At 36.7% G+C, this 23693-nt stretch overlaps 1 protein-coding gene across 2 annotated transcripts in view; it reads left to right on the forward strand.

Annotated features, from left to right (window-relative positions):
* The window catches only part of Syt7 (Synaptotagmin 7), a 304885-nt gene that overhangs the window by 199864 nt on the left and 81328 nt on the right, over window positions 1–23693 (forward strand). The window contains exon 1 of one of the 2 annotated variants that reach the window (XM_074109268.1): window positions 12850–13271. The exons of the other annotated variant lie outside the window; for it this stretch is intronic. Within the exon in view, the coding sequence (XP_073965369.1) occupies window positions 13147–13271 (125 nt within the window). The 5' untranslated portion in view covers window positions 12850–13146. Of the gene's footprint in view, window positions 1–12849; window positions 13272–23693 lie in introns of those variants that run through there. 2 annotated transcript variants of the gene reach the window in all.

Raw genomic sequence — 23693 nt, forward strand, 5'->3', positions numbered from 1 at the left:
TAACGAGCTAGGCGTTTTGGTGCAAACTGTAAGCCTGACTTCGTATTTAATAAATAAATAAATAAATAAAATATAAAGCCAAGAAGTCGATAAGCTCTATTAGTGATACCCAGGTCCCTCACAGTAGATGTCCTCTGAACCGTTTCGTTATTTAAGGTATAATTATAACTAATCAATTGTTTTTTTCTGCTGAACGAGATTACAAACATTTTTGTACATTTAAGTGCAGATGACAATCTTTACAATATTTGGATAGGTTATTAAGGTCATTTTGCATTTTGTAGCAATCGTCGTAATTACTTTAAATATCTTTTTGTCGTCTGCGTACAATAAACAGCTGTTGTTGTTGTTGTTGTTGTTGATCTAAGATAGGTGATAACGTCGTTAATGAAAATTATGAAAAATAGCGGGCCCAGATGCGAGCCCTGAGGGACTCCGGATGGAATGGGAACAAAACTAGAACAGCAGCCCTAAACGGCAACGGCTACTTGCAAAACTTGCAAAGTTGAACATGACCCACTTCCATAGGGGTCGAATTGGGTTGCTATTTGGCATACTTATGTAAATCTGGTGACAATACTACAATAATCAAGGCAGTGTCATTCTGTAGGGCTACTGCGAAATTCGAAAATCGAAGTTCGTATTAGCTATACTGGTGGTCCGGCCAGGATCCTCTCTGCAGGACGAAACTTCTCAACGGTAAATGGTATCGACTTGAAATTAAGTAGGGAAATGAAGTATGACAATGCAAGTACAGTCGGCAAAAAAATCTTGTATTAAAATGAAAATTATAACAAAAAAAGCTTACTGATAGTGGCCGTGGTCGTTGGTTAAAAATAATTAGTGAATCTTTACGTTGACTTTCTTGGGAAAATAGTGCATTGGTTTCCCCCTGACTTCCTGAGAACTGAGAACATCCTTTTTTTGGATAAAAATCTAGCCAAGTCTAATCTTGAACTTGCATTAATCCTACGAACAAATAATATCAGGAAGCGTAACTGTAAAGCGGATTAACTGTAAAGATGGAAACTGTGTCCTAGGTACGCATGCGCGTCATTTAATTTTGACTGACATTCGTTTTGCACTCATTGAAACGTTAGATGTAAGAAGTGATCCGTTTGAACGTCAGGTTGTCATCTGACATTGCATCAAGTGAGCCAACCAATCACCAAGCACGTGTATTTGCAACCTTGAAATTGATTCGTATTTGAATCATAAGTAGTTTTTTTGAAAACCAGAAATTAAATCACAATCAAAATTAATAATCAAATAAGTCGTTTTGGTTTTAGGTATGGCCACTTTTTGTGTGGAATTTGTTATGAGTTACGCTTCCTGATATTATTTGTTCGTAGCATTAATCCCGAGCGGAATTACTTAGCATCGATCTCAATTCTTTGGTCGGCGAAGTCAACAACGGCAAATAATTCTTAATAATGAACTTGGCTCTCATTTCACATTTATGTTTTTGATGGGATTTCTATTACCGTTTTGTCTACTACAGGAAGTTAAATAAAATGTTCGTAATACTTGCTGGAATTGAGACGATCCTCGTTCCGAAAAGTCATAAGGGGCTTTTTGTTTCGCAAATGGCTGTTTGCCAACGGCGCATGTCCCCGATTAGGCTCTATTTACACAGCTGATATTATAGTATGAAAGCCTAGCGCGTTTTACGCATATAAATAAAATAGATTTTACTGTCAACAAATTAAATGATAAATAAGTTCTTTGCTAAAATAGAACATTGTTGTAGAGGCTCGAAAGTAAGCAATAGATGAGCGAGTTAGTTTGAAGGCCGACCCGAAGGGGGGGAGGCCTTCGATAATACGAGTTCATCTATTGCACTTTTGGCCGAAACTAAACATTGTGCTTTTCACGATCACTGCGAGGAAATAAAAAATATTTATCACAAAACAAACAATAAGAATCCAATGACTGCGTTGCTCTCGCCGTGTGACACTTTACCTCGCCCATAGAAACTCATGTCAGTTTGACACGAGTTTGTGTGGACGTTTACACGAGTAATCGGGTCGGTATTTCCATGTCAGTATTATCCGGGCCGGTAAATAGTGTCACCCCTCCCGCCGATTTTAGTTTTTCTTTTGTGACATAATTTTTTTTTAAACGAGTCCGTTCTTAGTGGCCAGTACGCAACCACATATTTAAAAAATCAAAATTTCATTCTCGTCATGTCCGACCTGCTGCGACGCTGTGGCGTTTTTTCATACTTAAAAAAATTAAGTGTCTATTATGCGTTGAAGAACAAAAACACCTCATAAAAGTCATGAAATTGAATGCGACTTTCATTGGTCAATTTAATTTCACATGCAGCAGACGATTACTTTTGAGTGGTCCAATTGTCGTTTCAGCACGCCAGGAATGAAATCCAGAAATTATATTCTAAATAGTCGTATCGTATTATGAAATATATAAATTGATACGACCTGTTTTCGTAATGTGTTACATTGTTGTCGTGTTTTGTCAGCTGTTAAATGTACATAATATATAGGCAGTTTTGGGTACTGGATTTAGGTTATCTATGGCCACATTTTTGAGCAGTGTCGTGAAAATATTATTTTAATACAAGCTTCTTTACATTTATACTTGCACTACATTAAATATTTTGACCTACACTGACACGGCAAGTTAAATTTTTGCAAAAATATCATCAAAACAACACTCTACCAAACCCAAGCTAGGTATTTGCATAAAACTAGCTATGTGTCGCTCAAATACCATATTACAATTGGTTTTGATTTGAACAGCTTTGAAGAAAGTACCGTTTCAAAAAATGTTTAAACACGTCTTATTTTGTTAAGGTACCTACTTAATTTTTTATAGCTTCAAAGGACTACCTCTCAATTGTGGAACTTACACTAAAAACTCGTTTGTTTATACTACACGTCTATCTTGTAATCACCAACTTACATGCAGATAAATAAATAAAAACTCGATTTGTTTCGGAGTAAATTGGCATTGACAGACGAACAGAAAAGCGACAGACACGGAAGTGATCCTATAAGCGTTTCATTTGTTCCTTTTGAGACGCAGACGCAAAAAAGAAAAGTGACTGTTTACATAAATGGTCGCCAGCTCTTGTACTATAACTCTGTAACTCGGGTTTGGTGGAATGTTTTTGAGCGATCAAAAGCAATTTTGCGTCGCGTTAATTAATATAGATCGGTCATTAGTGACGTTTGTTCCCTATCCAAGTGTTTACTAAATCGAAAAATTAGGGTTATTTGTAAAAAAGGGTACTTTGGATTGTTTAAGCTTTTAAATGTAATAATAATAAGTAAGTACTAGTTGCTGTAGCAGGTGTAAGGAACTCGGTATACGAAAGCGCCTATCAGCAACAGTGGAGTCGAGCATTCTGACCTTCTTCGGCCATGTATCTCGTCGTGGTGATGACTCCATAGAACGTCTCGTAGTGCAGGGAAAAGTTGAAGGCAACCGGCCACGTGGTAGATCACCAATGAGCTGGACGGACCAGATCAAGGCCGAAACTAAGTGCTCAGTCTATGAATGTACCCGGAAAGCGGCAGTCCGCGACAAATGGCGCCGTATTACCAAGATCATATCTCGTCGTGATTCACAATGATGACCACGACCACTCTGGCAAGAGTGTACCGACTAACAAGAGAAGAGACTACCTGTGACTTCGTCTGCACATATTAGTTCATTGTCGTCCCGCAGAATCTGAGGGCCTATCACACTTGCAAACGTGAGGCGAGCGCGCAGCGAGTACGCTGCGAGCGCGTAACGATTTCCCCGCGAGCACGCAACGATTACGCCGCGAGCGCGTATCGATGACGCCCTATTATTACCTACAAGCTGTTATTTAGTTTTACCTGTCCCGTTGTCTGTCTGGCTGTAGTCAAATCTTATAAGTTAAATTCAACCAACTTCCAGTAGTCGGATTAACTTGAAATTTGGAGACTTATGTAAATTGCGTGACAGTACAATAATCTATTAGTGACATTCTGGCCGTCTTGCCAGGATCGTCTCCGCAGGACGGGACTCTTCGACGGTTAATGGCATCGACTTGAAATTTGGTATGCAAATGTAGTTTGGATGGCAATGTAAGTAAAGTTGTCAAAAAGTACAGTCAGCAAATAAAGCTTGTATTATTATTGTACGAGAGTCTACAATATGGCGTTTTGGTGCTTTACGCAGCGAACTCGCTGCGCGCTCGCCTCGCTTTCCACTCGCCCGCAAATCGCTAGTGAAATAAGGCCCTAAACGATTTCCCAGGATAGTAACCTAACCAACATAGAAAAGTTGAAACCTCCGACATTGTTATTACAAAGTTCAATATATCAAAAATGGCTGCACTGATTCTAATGAAACATAGCTAAGGACCATCGCAAAGAAACTCGCTTTTACGTAATAAAAAATTTGTAGAAATCGATCTATCTGTCAGCTATGATTTCACAGACAGATAGGCAGACAAACAGACATTGGCGTCAAACTTAACCCCTCTGTTTGCGCCGGGGGTTAAAAATAAAACTTACCACTTCAAACATATGAAATTTTACGATTGATTCGGCTGAAATTTCAGCATAATTCTGACATCAAATGCTCACCGAGGAAGCGTTGAATTCAACTGATATCGACATAACCATTTCAAGTCGTGATAATAGTCTTAGTGAAAACTTATGACTTGAAGCTTTAAAATTAATCTTCAATTAAAATAAGGATATGCAAATATCAAACGAGATTAATTTATATCCCACTAAAATTATAAAAGCGAAAGTTTGTAACCTTATCACGTCTAAACCGGTAAACCGCTTTAAATGAAGGTATGCAGATAGTTTGAGTCATTGGACAGGGAAAGTTGCCTAACGGGATTGCGACAGTTTTTATCCCGGAAAGTTGCCTAATTCTCGCGGGATTGCGATAAACGATTTCTACATGGACGGAGTCGCGGGCAACAGCTAGTAAATATGAAATTTCTAATACATAACTTTGAAAAGCATAACGGGTAGTCGAGTAGTTCTAACCAACTTAGAAAAGCTTAGAAACCCCCAACATTAAGTATCATTTCAAAGGTCAATGTCTCAAAAATTTAAGAAGAAAAAAAAACGGCTAAGAGCACGTCGGACACGCCCAGTACAGGGTTCCGCAGCCATTACGAAAAAAACAAATATAAATTTAACCCCTGTCGTCTGTGGCACCGTAGCTCTTTAACGGGCGAGCCGATTTGGATGCGGCTTTTTTTATTTGAAAGCAGGTTTTGTAGCGATGATTTTTAGACATGTTTTATCAAAAAAAAATCAGCCATTTTTACCTGACTGCCCGAGAAGTATGTATGTACGTATGTATGTATGTATGTATGTGGGTATGTATGTCCATTTCTTTGGTCCTCGCTGCAACCCAAACGGCTGGACGGATTGTAACATATGAGGTATCATTGGATTCGTCATAACTGTCGGAGTGACATAGGGTATATAATATTTCAATATGGCGTCTGCGAAAAAAATATGGCGAAGGAATAAAAAAAATCTTTTGCATTGTAACAATATGGGAATCAAATAAAAGCTAATAGCCCATTCTAAATATATGGGTTATAATACTTTTAATCTAAGTTTTTCACAGAAATATCAAAAAAGTATAAAATAAAAAACATTAAATTTAAAAAATCAAAAACCCGACTGCCTTAAAAACTAAAAGGAAGAAAATAAGTCTAGTGGTCTAGAACTCTGTCAAGAAGCTCATTTAAGGTTCAACAGTCGGGACCCATTCAAATCGTAACCAGCTCAAAAAATCTTCGTAATGGGTCCCGACTGTTGAACCTTAAATGAGCTTCTTGACAGAGTTCTAGACCACTAGACTTATTTTCTTCCTATTAGTTTTTAAGGCAGTCGAGTTTTTGATTTTTTAAATTTAATGTTTTTTTATTGAGATATTGAACTTTGAATTGACAAAATCGGGGGATTTCCAACTTTTTGTTGGTTAGGTTATTCTGAGGATTTCGTATTGTTTACTCTTAAACTGCTCATAATTCTCAAGCAATATTAGCCGCTATAATTTTACTTGTAAATTTTATATATTTACTACCATTCTCAATTTTTTAAAATTTTTCTACTCAACAGTTTTGATTTTAGAGGGGGCGGAAATTTGCGCTTTAAAGTTGAATATTTCGCAAACAGATTACCTACTGAATAGAAACATCGTCTTAAATAGCAACCCCCCAATGGTTTTAAAAGACCTATCCAGCGATACCCCACACTATAGTCTTAGTCGAGAAAAAAAAACACTCCACTTTACGTCTATGGGAGGTACCGAAAAAAAATTTTTTTTCGTCACTGTCGGCGAGACTAATATGTATATTCATACCAAATTACAGCTTTCTAGAACTAACGGTCTCCGAGCTTACAGACAGACAGACGGACAGACAGACAGAGATAGGCAGACAGACAGACATGGAGAAACTACAGGAGTTCCTAGTTGACTACGGAACCCTAAAAAAAGAGAAAAAATATTCATTCCATTTTTTTTACATATTCCTGAGATATTTTTGAAACACTGCAGTACCGATTCTAATGAAACATAGCTAAGAACCACCGCGAAAAAAACTCGCTTGCAAGTAAAACAAAACTGCATTAAGATCGGTCCATCCGTTTGTGAGCTACGATTCCACATGCAGACAAACAGACAAGCAGACACTGGCGCCATAGCACCCCTCTTTTGCGTCGAAAGTTGGAAACAATTGTTCCTTTTTATCTGCGGAACCTTAACGAACATTATGCAGGCCTTTCATTAGAGACTGAGCAATAACTCTTGTCCATAGCTGGTGCTATTATTCACTCAGTAGTTACGCACCAGCCGCTTACTTAAAATATGACTGTAGCTTCTGCTCGTCAGCCAATTATAAGGGTAATTAATTAACTTTATAATAAAGAGGAATATTACGTAATGTTGTTATTGTTGGCCAATAATTATGTTGTTCGCACTGGGCCTGCGTGGGAACTACGGCCCAAGCCCTTTCATTCTGAGAGGAGGCCTGTGCCCAACAGTGGTATGTATATGGGCTGGGAAAATGATGATGATGATGCTGATATTTTTTGTTTCTAGTTTTTTAATCCCCTACGCAAAAATACAATACAATACAAAACAACAATACAATAGTGGTGTTATAAGTTCGATGCCGATGCCTGTTTGTCGTTTGGTCTGTCTGTGGCATCGTAGCTTTCAAATGGATAGACCAATTGCAATACGGTTTTTTAAAGCGAAAACGAGCTCCTTGTCGGAGTTCTTAGGTGTGTTTCATTAAAATCGGTTTAGCCATTTTTAAGATGTTGAACTTGCAAATGATAATAATATCGGGGTTTTTTCAACTTCTCTACGTTGGTTAGGTTTTGTTGACTGCCCTTGAGTTGTCCAAATGAGGGCTATCGTTTTTTGTCTCACTAGATGGCGCACTGTTGCGTGAGGTTTTTAAGCGTGGCTTTCAGAGTCTGTTATTACGGGCCTTAAACAAAGTTTAGATTAAAATCATATTTAAAACACCTTAAAACCGTACCATAAAATATCCAGCAACCACAGTGTTGCTTAGTCTCGTTTTGTTCGGCAAAAAAGGGAGGACAAAAGTTTCCGAAAGACAAAACTGTCTCAAAATACAGACATTCATTGCCCCGTACCGCATAATTGCCATAATTAATTTCAGGTAATGCAAAATATTCACAAAAAAATCTAATTATAAATAAACCCGCATAGCTCACCAAGAACTATGAGATTTGACATTTCGGAAACCTCACGCTACACTAGCGCCTCTAGTGGCGAATTCATTCGCGATAGCCCTGTTTAGATCCGTACTAAAATTGAAGTCGACGCAATGGGGGCTAAAAGACAGGCAAAATATCGCTAGATGGCGTTAGTGTCGTGAGTTTTTTTTGACGTTACGGTCTTGCTTGCAATGAGGGCTATCGCGTATGAATTCGCCACTAGAGGCGCTAGTGTAGCGTGAGGTCTCCGAAATGTCAAATCTCATAGTTTTTGGGTGAGCTACGCGGGTTTATTTATAATTAGAATAATTTTGTGAATATTTTGCAATATCTGAAATTAATTATGGCAAATATGCGTTCCGGGGCAGTGAATGTCTGTGTTTTGAGACAGTTTTGTCTTTTAGAAACCTTTGTCCTCCCTTTTTTCCGAACAAAACGAGGACTATGGAACACTGTGGCATGCTCAATATTTTTATGGTACGGTTTTAAGGTGTATTAAATATGATTTTAATCTAAAATTTGTTTTCACGCCCGTAATAACAGACTTTGAAAGCCATACTTAAAAACCTCATGCAACAATGCGCCATCTAGTGAGACAAAAAACGACAGCCCTCATTGGCTAATAACTGAATTAGCCCTCATTAAACGTTGAAGAGTTTCATCCTGCGGAGACGATCCTGGATAGACTACTAAATATTGTCACTATCAGATTATTGTAATGGCTGTTTAATAAACTAATTTTATAACCATGTTTTCCTTGTTCCAGGTAAGTTTGAAAATTTACGCCGGCCGCAGTTTATATTGCGAACTTCACGTCGGACAAACCATTGCCGTATGCAGCAGTTTTGCTAAGTATCCATACTAATATTACGGTCAAAATCTAGTATATGTAAATACTACAGATTATTTAAGAATAATGACGACGAGTTAGTTTTCTTAAAGAACCCGCTACTTATAATCTCCGCTCCTAAATTTTTCGAGTTCATTAGTAAAAGTTTTACACACTAAAGAAAATGGCGACGTCAAATTTTAAAGCTTCGATTCTCTCCATTTAGAGATATTTATTTGCGAATTAATCTGAAATGTTTTAAAACCAATCATAAGCCATTTACCAAAACATTTTGCGACTTTGCATAAAACTGTGATATCTCAAAATGAACCTCTCTATTTAATTACGAGCTTTTATTTAACTGGCTCTGTTCGTTGTTGTTGTTGTTTTTGGGTCAAATCTTGCAAGTTCATTTTGACCCATTTACTTATAGTGGTCAGATTGACTTAACATTTGGTATACATTAATACTTATGTATAAGTTGGATGGTAACAGTTGACAAAAAGTAACGTCAGCAAAAGAAAAAACGCACTAAAAAAGGATTTTTCTTATTTAGAACGTAAAATCGGATTGAATAAACGGGTTTGATTTTATTTTAAGTTGATACCTTTTTTGTCGTCATCATGCAACACTTTCCGACTTTTATTACAATATAATCAAATAAAAGATTGTGAAGTTATTATTTTAAAAACTTAAAAGCAAATTGCTCGTAGACCTTGTAAAGACTGCTACACTTTACAGCGTCTAAAGTCGAGACAAAGCTGTAGATTCCAACAAAGTAATACGCTTTAGCTTTTCAAAAGTGAAAGAGCTATCTTTTGGACTAAGCTGCAGACACTTCACTTTTATTTGTACTGAAACTCATCGAAAAATCTCAATTTTGTTACATTTCCTAAGATTGAGAGTTGGAATGTACCGAACTCTGTCTAGAAATGCGACACAATTTCTTTAATTGATTCTACAGTATTTTCAACGCTTCAAGTCAAAATGGAATCCTGTAACTCGCTTTACTCTAGTATAATAAATGACTGCGACAGACATGTATGCAGCGGCACAAAATTTCGCCCACCCTTCATACAAAATTACCGATTCTGCATACATTTGAGGGCCAGAGGCTCAGTATATGTTTATCAGAGCTTGTCAAACATGTGGACCCGACAGTAAAATCTTCGATTGTTAATTATAAGGTCCGTGTCACCTAATAATCATCATCAAATTTGATTAGATCTAGCTTAGTTTTTAATTTAGTTTGTAATATTGAGTATTTTTCCGTAAAAACTAAAATACACTTTAGTAGACACTTTTCCGTAAACATCTTCACTAAGTCATTGCTACACACATATTTCAAAGGTCTTGAGTCGTCTATTTCAAAATTATGGTAAGACACATTAGTACCTACTTCAAATTCATTTAATTAGGATAAGTTAGAACAAATACAATTAATGTATTCTAAAGCTAGGCTAGACTTGTTTAAGTCAAAATTATATTGAGTTGGTTAACTTTAAATTTTCTTTCCCAACAACTGGAATCCAATATATTTAGTAAACATACATAATGCAATTAAAATATCGCCTAAAATAATTATAGCTCAAAGAAAAATACTTTGAAAATCGGTCCACAAGTAGCGTAGTTATCACGTAATAAAGTTATAAAAAAACAGTATAGCAGTATTCAGCTTGGTCCCAACGAAGCCATCACAACAAACAGGCACCGCTATACTCATTCCTTTTGTTTAAAAAACCGACGTAATAAGAAATAATGTTCTGTTCACTCCTTTATAAAACGGCATTGGTGAGTGTTTCCACAAGACCTTACTAAAACGGCGATTTGGAGTGTTTCTACAAGACGGTGAAGGAACCACTCGGAAGGCAAAATAAAGTCGGTATCATGGACGATCTCAAACGTGAAAGTGAGTAGTGTTTACGTACCTGGAGTGTAACAAAATAGTGTTATTACATAGTTTCAGAGAGAAAAACACGCCGATATGTTTGATCAGCAATTTCTCGTGAAATAATAAAGTTATAGGTTGTAGGAAAATCGGGAGCAACTAAATTTTAATCGTTTTTGTTTATACGTTATTAAATTTCATTTCTTCTCATTCAAGCTTTATATATATGTATACTAAATTTAAAGTCAATCTGACCACTGAAGGTGGGTCAAAAATGAACTTGCAAGTTTCGACCCATAAACAACAACAACACCAACAAACAAGTAAAAGAAATTTGTAAAATTAAAACATTGAAATTAGGTACAGCCAACAGCTTATATATCAGCATCTTAAATAACAGTACCTCGTAGTAGCAAAACTCTTTATATGTACACGAAGGAAATACAGATAGCTTATAAACAGAACATAACAGAACAGGTTCTAGTATCACGTCACGCCGAATCCTTCTCGTTCATTTATTTACAATGTTTTTGTGAAAAACAATTCTACGCACATCCACAAAAATATACACGTGTTACTTTAGCCACACGTACCAAATTACTTGGGCAACCTCCGAATTTCCGAACTCTTGAATATTTAATACATTTAAGTGTTCAAGCGTTTCCCCAGCACAGCAATTACCAGTGGCCATGACTTCTCTCACTACAACCCTCCTTTCTAATCCCTATAGATGTGAAAGAGACAGTGCGACAAAGAATTTCAAGTCTTGGTAGCAGTCGGTATACACTTTAATGAACGCAAGGGATATAAAAAGCAATACGTATAGTTAGGGAATAAAAACCTTTCAGCCAAAGAAAAAGGACGTATGTACAGTTAATAAACACTTTGAAATGCTTTTTTGTTCATCTATATATATTTATTCCGACTGTATGGTGACCGATCGTGAATATAGTGTGTCATAACATTTTCGGACAAGGAAATTCACTATGACACTGTTTTTACATGAAATTTACTCGTGATTGACTCCTGTCTCACCTGATGTAAAATGTAGATGAGGTTAGTAGTAGGCTGAGGTTTAGAAACAACCTATCCACTCTAACTTTAAAGAACTTACTAAGAACGTAGTTTGGTTGATAAGGAATCAAATGAATCAATACGTAGTACCTCTACGGTAGGCTTAACTATATTATTGGTTATAATTTTCATTTAATTAGATATTAACAAAAGTTACCGTAATATTTAGGATTCTGTACCTTAGTCGACAAAAACGAAACCCTTATAGGATCACTGTTTATTTATGTTCCTTGTTTGTTGTTATTGTGTTGATATTGTCGGTCTGTTGATTTTGTTTTTCTCAGTAACGCGGTATCAAGCTGAAATCAATATCAAATACTCAGGCCAACTATTTCTTAGAGCAGTAATAAAAACAAACTCCTAAGTTAACGCAATCAAAACAGGCACATGCGTTTTCAAAATGCCAGAATGCAAGTACAGATTGGGAACTTTTACACACCATAGCACTTTTTCGCTTTACTTAAATTTATACCGGTTTCAAAAATGACCCATTTTCAAAGGCCCGTGTTAAAGACGGATGCGGAATTCCGTGCAAAGTTTCTCGTACGCACTTTAAGGAATCTTTTTTTTTGCTTCATTTGCAGAGCCCACTGTATACTAGCGGTTGAGATTTCAAGATAGGCACATGGTAGCATCGTTTCAACTATTTAGAGATGTGCGAGTATGCGTTGCGAGAAATGTTTTTCTCGTGAACCAATAGAAACGCTCTATTTATCTATTTATCGCTCCGCTCAGCTGTTTCCACTAGATTTGTGCTGTGCGGGGATAAGAAATGAAGCATTTCTATTGGTCCATGACAAACATACGCAATACAGTTAATGGCTAATAAGTCGACTACTATTTGAGCATTGATGCTGTCTCTAGATTTCATAAAAAGATTTCCGAGTTTTGTTTTGAGAATAAAACGCCGTATAAACCTGAATATTGACCCAAGTACCTTCAACCTGAATGCAATTAAAGGTAAACCAATTTGAAACAGTATCGAAAACGTTTTAACAAAAAACCTATATCGCATTTACCGTATCCTAACACAATAAACACCCTAATAAAAGACCTTCATCGATTGCAACGAAACAAAAGGCAATGTGCGAAAATGGAGTGAAACCAACTGTGGATTCTGATACCTGTACCCCTACAAACGTTGACGTACCTACATTACACTCTACACATAACCATTGTAGCTTGACCCTGAGTTATGTTAGACCGAGCCCCTTAGTGTTACAGGAGTTGTATAATAGGGGAGAGGAGGACAGCTCTCCTTAAGTGGTTGGTTGGTGTACAATTTTGTAGAGGGCATGCGCGGTCGGTCCGGCTTTCAGTCCGTGAAACCTTAGTCCTTGTGCGAACGCGTCGCAACTTAAAAAAAAAACCCAGTCGACTATTTAGGTACGGGAAAAAAGTAAAATTTGAAATTCACAGACGTTCTTTTTTGTCAAACGTTGCTGCGATTTTGTTTTGAATCAACAATTGTCAATTAGATGCCTTTTAAAATGTCTGTTAGTTTGTAGATCGTAATTTTGAGTAGGTCAGTGCTACTTGCGTGGGTGCCGTAGTACGCATCACGTGAACTGTGTACTAGTGAACTGTGGACTGCATCCAACGGTTGCGTTGGAGATGTGATTTTTTTTTAAATGTCTGACGGTCCGTCCAGACTGCCATCGCTAGCTGCGACAAAATGCAAGCCTCACGAAATGTGGGCAGCTATGACTAGATCGATTGAGATACTCGTCGCATTTTTCGAGTACTATGCACAAAGGTAGGTAAGCATTATTCATACAGCATGATAATTGAAAGAAAGAAAGAAAGAAAGAAAGAAAAGTTTATTTTGGCTCCAAAATGTACCACCTAAAACTAAGACTAGAACTAGCACTAAAACTATGTTACTAGGTGACACGGCAGGATACCAAAAAGGGTCTCCACTCAGCATGTGTTGCCGCAAATTATGTGCAGTAACGCTGGTTTTCTGTGGAGCCCAAACGTTAAATAAACATATATGCATGAGCCAGTTCCTTTGCCCCAGTCAGACGGAGAAAAAAAAAAAAAAAAAAAAAAAAATTAAAACCATAGACAAAGGGAGAAGTGACGTGGCTCAGTGTAAAAGATCATAATACTTATACTGCTGTCGTGGCAATAAACAGTAATTTTTAAACATTGCGAGAGCAATCGTTGATTAAGGACCTCTAATTGGCTTATTACGTGTCGAGCGAAATTGGCTAGAGCTAAAGTCAAAGTCAAAAGTCAAAATATCTTTGTTCAATTTAGGCTATAAGTGGCTATAACAAGCACTTATGAATGTCAAAAAAAAATTACCACCTATTCGGAAAAACCTCTGTTGAGAAGAATCCGGCAAGAAACTCAACGAGGTATATATTTTTTTAAACAGATTTACAATATGAGACTATTATGAGACTGATCCGTTCATTTAAGCAGGGATGTGTCTTTGGAATGGACCTGCGTTACTTTTTACCGCACTGTCCAAAGTAGGTTTATTAATACTGTACTAGCTTGTCAATAATTTGTTTAATGTTATCATACCACATTTTTAGGGTTCTGTAATCCTACAAAGAACCCTTGTGGTTTAATTATTACCGTGTGTTCGTCCGTCGGTCCGTCCACGGCTTAAGTCAAAGACTGCTAGTACTAGAACGCTGTAATTTTGCACAAATGTATGTACACATGTGTTAGTCATACCGAAAAAGTGATAAAATATAAATTTGAAATAAGTTTTCGGTAAAAATTTCATTTTTAATACAAGCTTATTTTTGCTGACTACAGTCATTTTGTTGACTGTACTTGTATTGTCACCCAAACTGCATTTGAATACCACAAGTCGATGCCATTAACTGTTGAAGAGTTCCGTCCTGTGGAGACAATCTTGGCCGGGCTACCAGGATGTCCTTATTATATTATTGTATTGTCACTAGATCTACATAATAATTAATAATAATAATTGTTTTATTTCCTTTTACAAAAGTTCTTATCGAAATAACAAGGTTGAGACCCCTCTTAAGTTATAAACTTGTGCCAGGAGGCCTCGCTCTTCTAACACTAGATACATACGTGTGTGTGTGTGTGTGTGTGTGTGTGTGTATGAGTGCGTATGCACTTGTTTGTGTTTGTGTGTGAAAATGGTGCGATTTCACTCACAACTAAAGATACAATAATATAAATCACTTACAACTATAGAATTCTCGAATGTTGCAGTGCACAGCCGAGCCATTTGATTACTGATTCACCGTAGAACGCTCTCCCAGTGAGTATCACAATGAATTCTCTTTCAGAGCAATGCGATGCGACATAAGTTTACCAAATTTCAAGTCGATTGGACTACTAGAGGTGGGTCAAATTTAACTTACAAGATTTTGACCCAAATAAATAAACAAACAGGGCAAGTCAAATAAAAGTTTATAATACAGTAAAACTGATTAAGGAGGTACATCTACATGTAAATTGTGGTTATTTTTGTCTAAACCTTTGGGTTCGTCTAACACTTTGGTGTTAGGTGTCGTTGGATAGGTTTTTTAAAAGGTCGTAGGTTTACCAAGATTTTATTCCGAGTTCGGCGTTCAATTGAAAAATATTAAGCCTTAAAGCGCAAACTTTGTTAGAGGGTTGTTATCTGTAAATGTTTGAAAAAAAATCAGTAAATGTAGTACCTACATACAGCGAATCTAAATAGAATATTAATACAGCTATATGCACTGGATTAAAGTACTATCCTTATTTAAAAACGCTAGTGAAAGTGGTTGAACCAACGCTTTACTTTAATGAGTAAAAGTCGATTAAAAAAAATAGAATATTTGCCAAATCTACGTACTCGTATATGCCATGTAGTACGGAACCCCACACCGAACTTGGCCGGATACGCACTTGGTCGGTGACATTTTATATTTCGAAACTGGAATTAAAATTCAACGAAAGCTCGTAGCATTAAATACTTGAATCTAATTTAAATAATATGATAACGTGCCGAGATGCAATTAATTAAAACGTTGACTTAACCGCTTTCATTACCGTTTTTAAGGTTCCGGAGCCAAAATGGCAAAAACGGAACCCTTATAGTTTCGCCTGTCTGTCTGCCTGTCTGTCCGTCCGTCCGCGGCTTTGCTCAAATGGTACAATAAAAAACAAAAAAAAATTTTTTTACGGTACCTCCCATAGACGTAAAGTGGGGGTGATTTTTTTCTCATCCCATCTCTCCATCTCATTTTCCTCATCCAACCCTATAGTGTGGAGTATCATTGTATAGGTCTTTTAAAACCATTAGGGGTTTGGTAAGACGATTTATCGATTCATTGATTTTTTTTGCGAAATATTCAACTTTAAAGTGCAAATTTTCATTAAAATCGAGCGTCCCCCCCTCCCCTCTAAAATCTAAACCGGTGGGAGGAAAAATTTGAAAAAATTCAGGATGGTAGTAAGTACTTATATCAAACTTTCAAGGAAAACTATAGCGGCTAAGTTTGCTTGAGAATTATTAGTATTTTTACTCTTAAATAGCAGCCTAAGGTATAAAATATACCTAAACTTGGAAGATTTTGTATAAAATACGAAATCCTTAGAAAAATATTACTTAATTTTTTCGTAATGACTACGGAACCCTATATTGGGCGTGTCCGACACGCTCTTGGCCGGTTTTTAATTGAGGATAGTACTTCATTTCATTAGTGTGTAAAGTCACAAAATACATTCTGCTTTATCTTCTTAAAGAGTTACAGACGCATTTGCAATTAAAAGATAATGAACTCAACTTAGTTCAATTTTTTAGACCTCAAAGTTCATACCAACTAGTAAATACGAACCGATCTTAAATAAAAGCTGATGAAAGATTCAATGGCGACCATGTATTTTCAATATTTTCCAATATTTTTGTTCTTCTCCAGGAACAGGCTACGCTGAAAGATTATAAAGTACCAGCTTTCACATAAAGTAATCTCCAAGATCCGTTGACTTAGTACAAAAATAATCCCTATACACACATGGTACCTTAATGAAATGAAAACTTTCCTTGTCAACCGTTTCAGAATTACTACGTTTACACTGGATCACATTTCCTAAACAATTAAGATTATGATGATAAAAATCTTTCTTTGTATCTTTTATAATCGTCACTTCCTACCCAGGACAAATTAAAGCTTAATGTGTCGTGTCTGATATTGCACAACTTAACAAAAGCAAGTCACTGTAAAAAATTGTTCACGAATTATTGACTTATTTACCTCCAATCTTACCAATATCATAATTAGGAAGGTTTGTGAGATTGTTGCTTTGTCGATTCTTGTGTTTGTCATTTGATTAGCCTAGTCGGCACTAATATTGAGAGGCCTGTTTGATAACTTTGAAATTTGCGTTACGTTTGTGATTGGTTTAATAACTAAATGAGCCAATCACAAGCAGGATTGTAACGTCAAACGGTCGATACTAACGCCATCTAGCGTTATTTCATCTGTCAAGAAACCCTCACTGAATGAAATTTGCACGTTGAGAGATCGTAGAAAATCGGAGAAAATTACAGCTTTCTGGAGAAATATGCAACAAGTAAACAAATCCTAAGAATCATGGAGAAACCAGTGTTTCATAAATGTTTCGATTACTTCAACATTCGTATTGACGCATGTAGGATTTCTTTTTTTTTAATTCAATATAAATTCTCCATAAAATTTGAATTTTCAAGCGTACGAATGAGCTTCGCGAAATTTAAAGGCCCCAGTATATCTTGAGGAAAATATGGAAATGTTGAGTAAATTTGATTTGGGTTAATATTCTACTTCTTGGTAAGTCTACTTTTTGTCTTTATTAAATTTTTCATGTCAACTGCAATAAATATGAGAGCAATAACCTGATTATCGAAGAAGCTAATTGATTTTGAAATCTAGAACTAACCGGAAAAATTGCGTTCTGAAAAGTATGAACCCGAGGTCCATTAGGCTATTGTCCTAAAAAAAAATTGCATACACATACTTTATCGGAAAATTGTAATCGTCTTTTAAGGTGTGAGCTGTGATTATTGTTTTTTTTTTCTTAATATTCGGATAAATCTTATAACTTTTTGATATAATTTGTTATGCAAATATAAGTATGTGGTTTTATTTTTTACCTTTAATGAGTTCTTGCTGCTAAGTTGAAACATTGTATGTGTTACACAAGACCAAAGTTGTTTTTGCATGTGTGTTTGACTTCTAACCTTGAATAACTCGCTACGCTCGAGATTCAATTATAGAATCCTTCGCTTACTCGAGATTCAAAATAAATACTCGCAGAAAAAAAATAACTTTGCTCTCTTATTCCACAAATGTCTATTTTACCCTGGGACCCTATATTTCTTGATAGGAATATTTTACAAAACAGAATAGCTTGTCTAAATTTACACGACAAAATAAGGCAGAAATAATTATGATTGAAAAGCATTTGAAACAAACAATGACATTTAAGTTCGCAAGGCAATATCGCTTAAATTTATTCAGACGTCACATTTAAGTCTAGACATTTAAGTTCTGAATTTAACTTATTTATTGAGAGCTCTGGCCAGCTCTGCGTCGTTATTGTGTTTACTTTTGTTTGATGTCATCATCATCATTATCATCTCAGTCGTAGGACGTCCACTTTTGGACATAGACCTCCCTCATAAATCTCCAGTTCCTTCGGTTGGAAGCAGCTTGCATCCACCGTGAACCCGCGGCTTTAACCAGGTCATCCGTCCATCTCGTTGGTGGACGTCCTACGCTGCTCTTGCGCGGTCTCCATTCGAGAACTTTTCGGCCCTATCGGCCGTCTGTTCTCCGTGCTATATAGCCTGCCCATTTCCACACTGATACACCAAGTTAAATAGGTAAGCTTGTAAAATACGCTTATGACAAGAGACTTGGCCCTATACTTCGAAGTGAAAAATTTAAACTTCGTACTTTGCCGTCCCGCCGACGCTAACGTTATTTAATACGATACTAAAATACGCTTTTACCCGCTTGACAAGAGACTTGGCCCTATACTTCGAAGTGAAAAATTTAAACTTCGTACTTTGCCGTCCCGCCGACGCTAACGTTATTTAATACGAGACTGAGAGGGACGGTACGATACGAACTTCTATTTTCGAATTTTGGAATAACCTCCTTTTACAGATATGTATCTGTGCACCGGTTGCTCCTATATTCTATGCTGAAGCTAAATACCATTTCACAGTACTAACAGAGACCGTAATAGGCGATAATACGGTATTTGACTATTTTGTATATGTTTTACAAATTAAAACTACACAATGCCTGTTATCGAATAGAAAAACAATTTTTAAGCTACCCTTACAAATAACAAAGTTATACAGGTTTGAAATTCAAGATTAGACGGAGAAAGACATACTGGCATGTGACGTCACACGCCAGTACCGCCATACTTGCTGCATAGAGAAAAGCGTTTGAGAAAGAGACAGGTATATTATATAGATTTTTCAAAAAATCACTATAAATCCAATTTTCAACCGATTTAAATTTTCTCTTCGCTAAACACTATCTGTATATCTATATTTTCATAATAATAATCAGATATGGCAAAATCAGGAGTTGTCAAATACCGTATTATCCAATGGCTTTCAATATGAGCCAATTTGCCATTTAGCAACAATCAGATGTTTGGCCCACGCGTGCTAATAGCAAAAGACATTACTAAACACAGGAGTTAGCTTATGTTATTTGCACTATGTTTATCTTTTTGAGGGGTTAGGCACATGGTACAATAATAACCAGCCAAGAGCGTGTCGGACACGCCCAAAATAGGGTTCCGTAGCCATTACGAAAAAATTAAGTAATATTTTTCTATCTTCCAAATTTAGGTATATTTTATACCTATAGGCTGCAATTTAAGAGTAAAACTACAAATAATTCTCAAGCCTACTTAGCTGTTATAGTTTTCCTTGAAAGGGATGATATACTCGATTTTAATGAAAATTTGCACCTTAAAGTTGAATATTTTGAAAAAATATCAATAAATCGAAAAATCGTCTTAGCAAACCCTATACCTATCCAACGATACCCCACACTATAGGGTCGGATGAGAAAAATAGTCCGTTAACAAAGCCGCGGACGGACGAACAGACAGACAGACAGGCATGGCGAAACTATAAGAGTTCCTTTTTTGTCATTTTGGCTCCGGAACCCTAAAAAAACTTTGAGAAAAAAGTATTAAAGGTAAACGTCCAAGTGGTCGACACGCTAATGCACTATGCTAATGCCCAATAGACGACACTCTGCTGTCACCTCTTTTGCTAATGACATAAGATTTAAGATGCCAACTATTGGGACAGTGACGAGCACTCGTACGTTTACCTTACTCCTATTACATGCTGTTATTTAACTTGCCCTGATTTTTGTATTTTCGATATGGGTTTTGCGGGATGACCGTAAAAGTAACAAAATTTGGATAAAAATACAAAAAGACTCCAAAAACCAATCTTAATTTGATTGCTTAATAACGACATCTCTTGTTCGGGTGAGCGGTTAGTTCCAATGGAGTGCTGAAAGTTTCTCGATGAGGGCTACAGTATAGATGTCGCTAGTGTCGCTGCTTAAGTGACTAAATAAGAAACAAACAAGCTGAGATATGTGGTGCATAGAAGAAATTCGTGTCTGTACCCCTGTCCAGTGGTGGTGTATTGGTAAGGCACGTGGCACGGAATGCCAAGGACCGTTTCCCGTTCGATTGCCAGAGCTGGTCTATTTTTCTGGTTTTTCTGTGCATCTATGTTTCAATTTGTATTTTCGATAAAAGTTATACAGACACCAACCAACTGGTTACATGTTTAGTGTATAGAACCCCAAAAATAATGTCATGGAACCAGTTCAATTACCTCTTGCGCAATTTTATTATCAACTCCATCTGCCAGCCTGACCCCGAGTTATTTGGTCCCTTATTTGTCAAACTTTTGGGATATTTATTATTTAGACGAGACGTGGGATCAATTTCGTTACGGACTTCGCAGACGAATTGGGTACCAATAGAGCCTAAACTATCCTCCTGGCGCGTATTGCAAGTACCAGGAGTATGCCAATCGTTGGGATAAAGCACGGTGATGCTCGATGTTTTAAACTTTTTTTTTTTTTTTTTTCTTTATTGAGGAAAACAAACAGCAATACAATCATACATGAAGCTAGTATACATGCAGGTAAATCATGAGCCAGTAAAGTTTTCACTGATATGACTACACTTATTAGGAAAATATTATGCACAAAGTAAACAAAGTAGGTAAGCTAAACAACAAATGAAAGGAATGATGACAATATCTAATACGGTTTCACGGGATACCCGTAAAAGTAACAAATTTGGAGTTGAAATAAAACTTTGAGAATGTACCCGTTAGAGTTTGTTAACTTTCTTAATGCAAGCTTTATTTTAGTTGCCGTTTTAGTATGGGTCCAATCTCGATACAAGTTCCAACTTTTATATAACTGGTCGTGTTGGTATAGGTCTAATTTTATAAAGTCGAATTTAAACTACTTCGAGTGGTTGGATTGACTTTGATTTTGGTGTTCATATGAATGGTTTGATAGGGGTCTCCGTTCTTTTCGTCCTATGTCTGTAACATTTCAATCCTGTGTCTTGGACTTCTTAATTCTTAACTTTATTTCATTTTTACTATTTTTTGCTGTATTGGCAGCTTAAACACTCTTTATGTGTTCATTTGCCTATCTGTTACTGTTAATAAGATACAGCACCGTGTCAGACAGTCGGAAAACGAAGCAAAAATAATAGAGCTCCAAACCCTAAAAACTACAAGAACAAATTTTAACATTCAAGCACTGCAGAACTTAACTCTATCAAAGAAACCAATCTGTAACCAAATGGACATTCTAAAGTACAATAAAGGGACCTTTTTCAGTTTCTACGTACACCTTGACCACAATAAAGTATAAAATTTAGACGGACCACCGAATTTATCCCCAACCTATTCACTGACCGAACTTGCTCGAAACCAAACGGTATTAACTCACAATTTACACACATGACTAAGCACCTTCCGAAGTTCGTGTAGAGTTGCAAATCCTTTGCATGTGACATATACTTAATTATGGGTTGGTTCTGCTAACCCGGTTCGCTAAATGTGAAAAATAGATTATGGCTCGTTCTTAATATATCGCCATGACCTTTCTGTGACATACCGCCGATAAGTTCAAAACACTTCGGATAGTCAGCAATTAACAAATCGAATCTACAGAACTCAGAACTCCGTCAGTTATAAAACAATATCAGAATTTGGAAATCCAAACATCAATCATTTCTTAAAATCGAAATACTTTTAATTGAGTCTCATTGTCGCAAAGTAAGGATCCGATGAGTAAATCCTAGGGAAATCAAAGAAACTCTTCATATATTGTAGAGACCCCTATGATAATTTGGGTATTTGCTCTTAAAAATCACCATTTGGAGAAGTGGAATTAATGTCGATGGCCGCTAAAGACCACTGGAATCATTCAGTTACAAATATTTTACGGTTTGAGATTCAATTTATGCTCATCACAATGCACAATTTATTATGGTGAAGTGGTATAAGTGGTGAAGCACCAGGATTCGCAGTCGGTTAAAATCAACATTAAAAGCAACAGCAACAAAGTAATTCTCCGTTCTTGAGTGACTTGTGTCAGTGCAATGCTTAGAGCGTGCGGCAATTTCTCTACCTGCACATAAATCCCAGAGATTTCATTAAACGGGTACCATCTATCACCCCCCTGAGGGGTGATGAGTGTTTTGGATTATTTCGCGGGTGAAATACCTTCTCTGCCTATTTTTAACTTGAACCCGAATCCACGGCCGCCATTATTCACGATGTGTTTCAAAACAAAGTATTTCCTGCGGTTCCCTTCTCTTTTGGTAATAAGATTGCATTGCACAGTTTCAGCATGAACGAAAATGCTTTCATATATCTGTCCGACTATTTCTCCTGTACAATTAACTGTAAATAAATGAATAATTATTAACAAAATCAAAATCAAATCATTTATTCTTCCGATCTTCGGTTTCGTTTTTTCGTGGTCATTACTGAAACTTCCTACGTTACTTACTTTAAATACTACGATTTTCTCATATATTTTCCTGTTACTTAAGTACAGAAATATTAACTTTTGTAGGGTTCCGTAGTCAACTAGGAACCCTTATAGTTTCGCCGTGTCTGTCCGTCTGTCTGTCTGTCTGTCCGCGGCTATGTTCAGAGACCGTTGATGCTGTGCGTTAAAGCTGTAATTTGGCATGAATATACATATCAGTTACGCCGACAGTGGTAAAATAAAAAAAAAACGAATAAAAAAATTAATAAAACCTCTGGAGGTTGCTAAGACCTGCAAGTTTTCATTAAAATCGATCGTCACTCCCACGGAAAGAATTTAAAAGATTGAATAGATTTTTAAGTTCAAGCTGATATGATGAATTGCAAAGGGTTCGTGCGGCCGGCTCGCCAGTTTAGTCCACGGTTTGCACGCCTACGAGATTAATAGCGGGAAAAAGCTGCTACGCGCTACGAATTACTCGCTACAAGCTACTGCTGTAGTATTTCGTCGCAACTTTAGTGTAAAATTAGGGCTTATAGATTTAGAGCTGGGCACGTAGGGTTAGAAACTTGGCTCTGCAGAGATCTGATTACTTTTTGACAGTGCAAGCCACATGGTCTCATCTTGGCAACATTTAACATGTTTTTTTTTGTGGGATATACACATACACAAAAACGTTCGCACTTAAAATATCAGTAGGACTCACACACATTCACTCGATTCAAAACATAAAGGCCCTCCCATCAGCAGCCATTATACAAAAAACTTAATTTAAATCTGCGGGTACCTGTACACAGGATTCCACTTAGTAGCCCCCGCAATCGTTCCCCGTAGAATCCTATCCGAATATGAATGAGCCAGTTAATTTCGATGTTGGTAAACAAAAGGGCATAAAAAGCGTAAACGATCATCTGGGACAAAGCTCGAGGATTAATTGGCTTATATAAGCTCGATTCGCTCAATTCAAAGGACGTCACTTGTTCATGGAATGAGCCATTGGACATCTCACTTGAAGACCCAAAAGAGTAATAAATCAAAATTTGACTTCATTCACTTTAGACCAATTTGGACCAATTAAAATTTTAGTGACATTATACCTAATATTTTAGTGACATTATTAACACGTTAAAGCGAGCACCGTGATATGTCAATTG

This window comes from Choristoneura fumiferana, chromosome 28, assembly GCF_025370935.1.
Source record: "Choristoneura fumiferana chromosome 28, NRCan_CFum_1, whole genome shotgun sequence".
NCBI lineage: Eukaryota > Metazoa > Arthropoda > Insecta > Lepidoptera > Tortricidae > Choristoneura > Choristoneura fumiferana.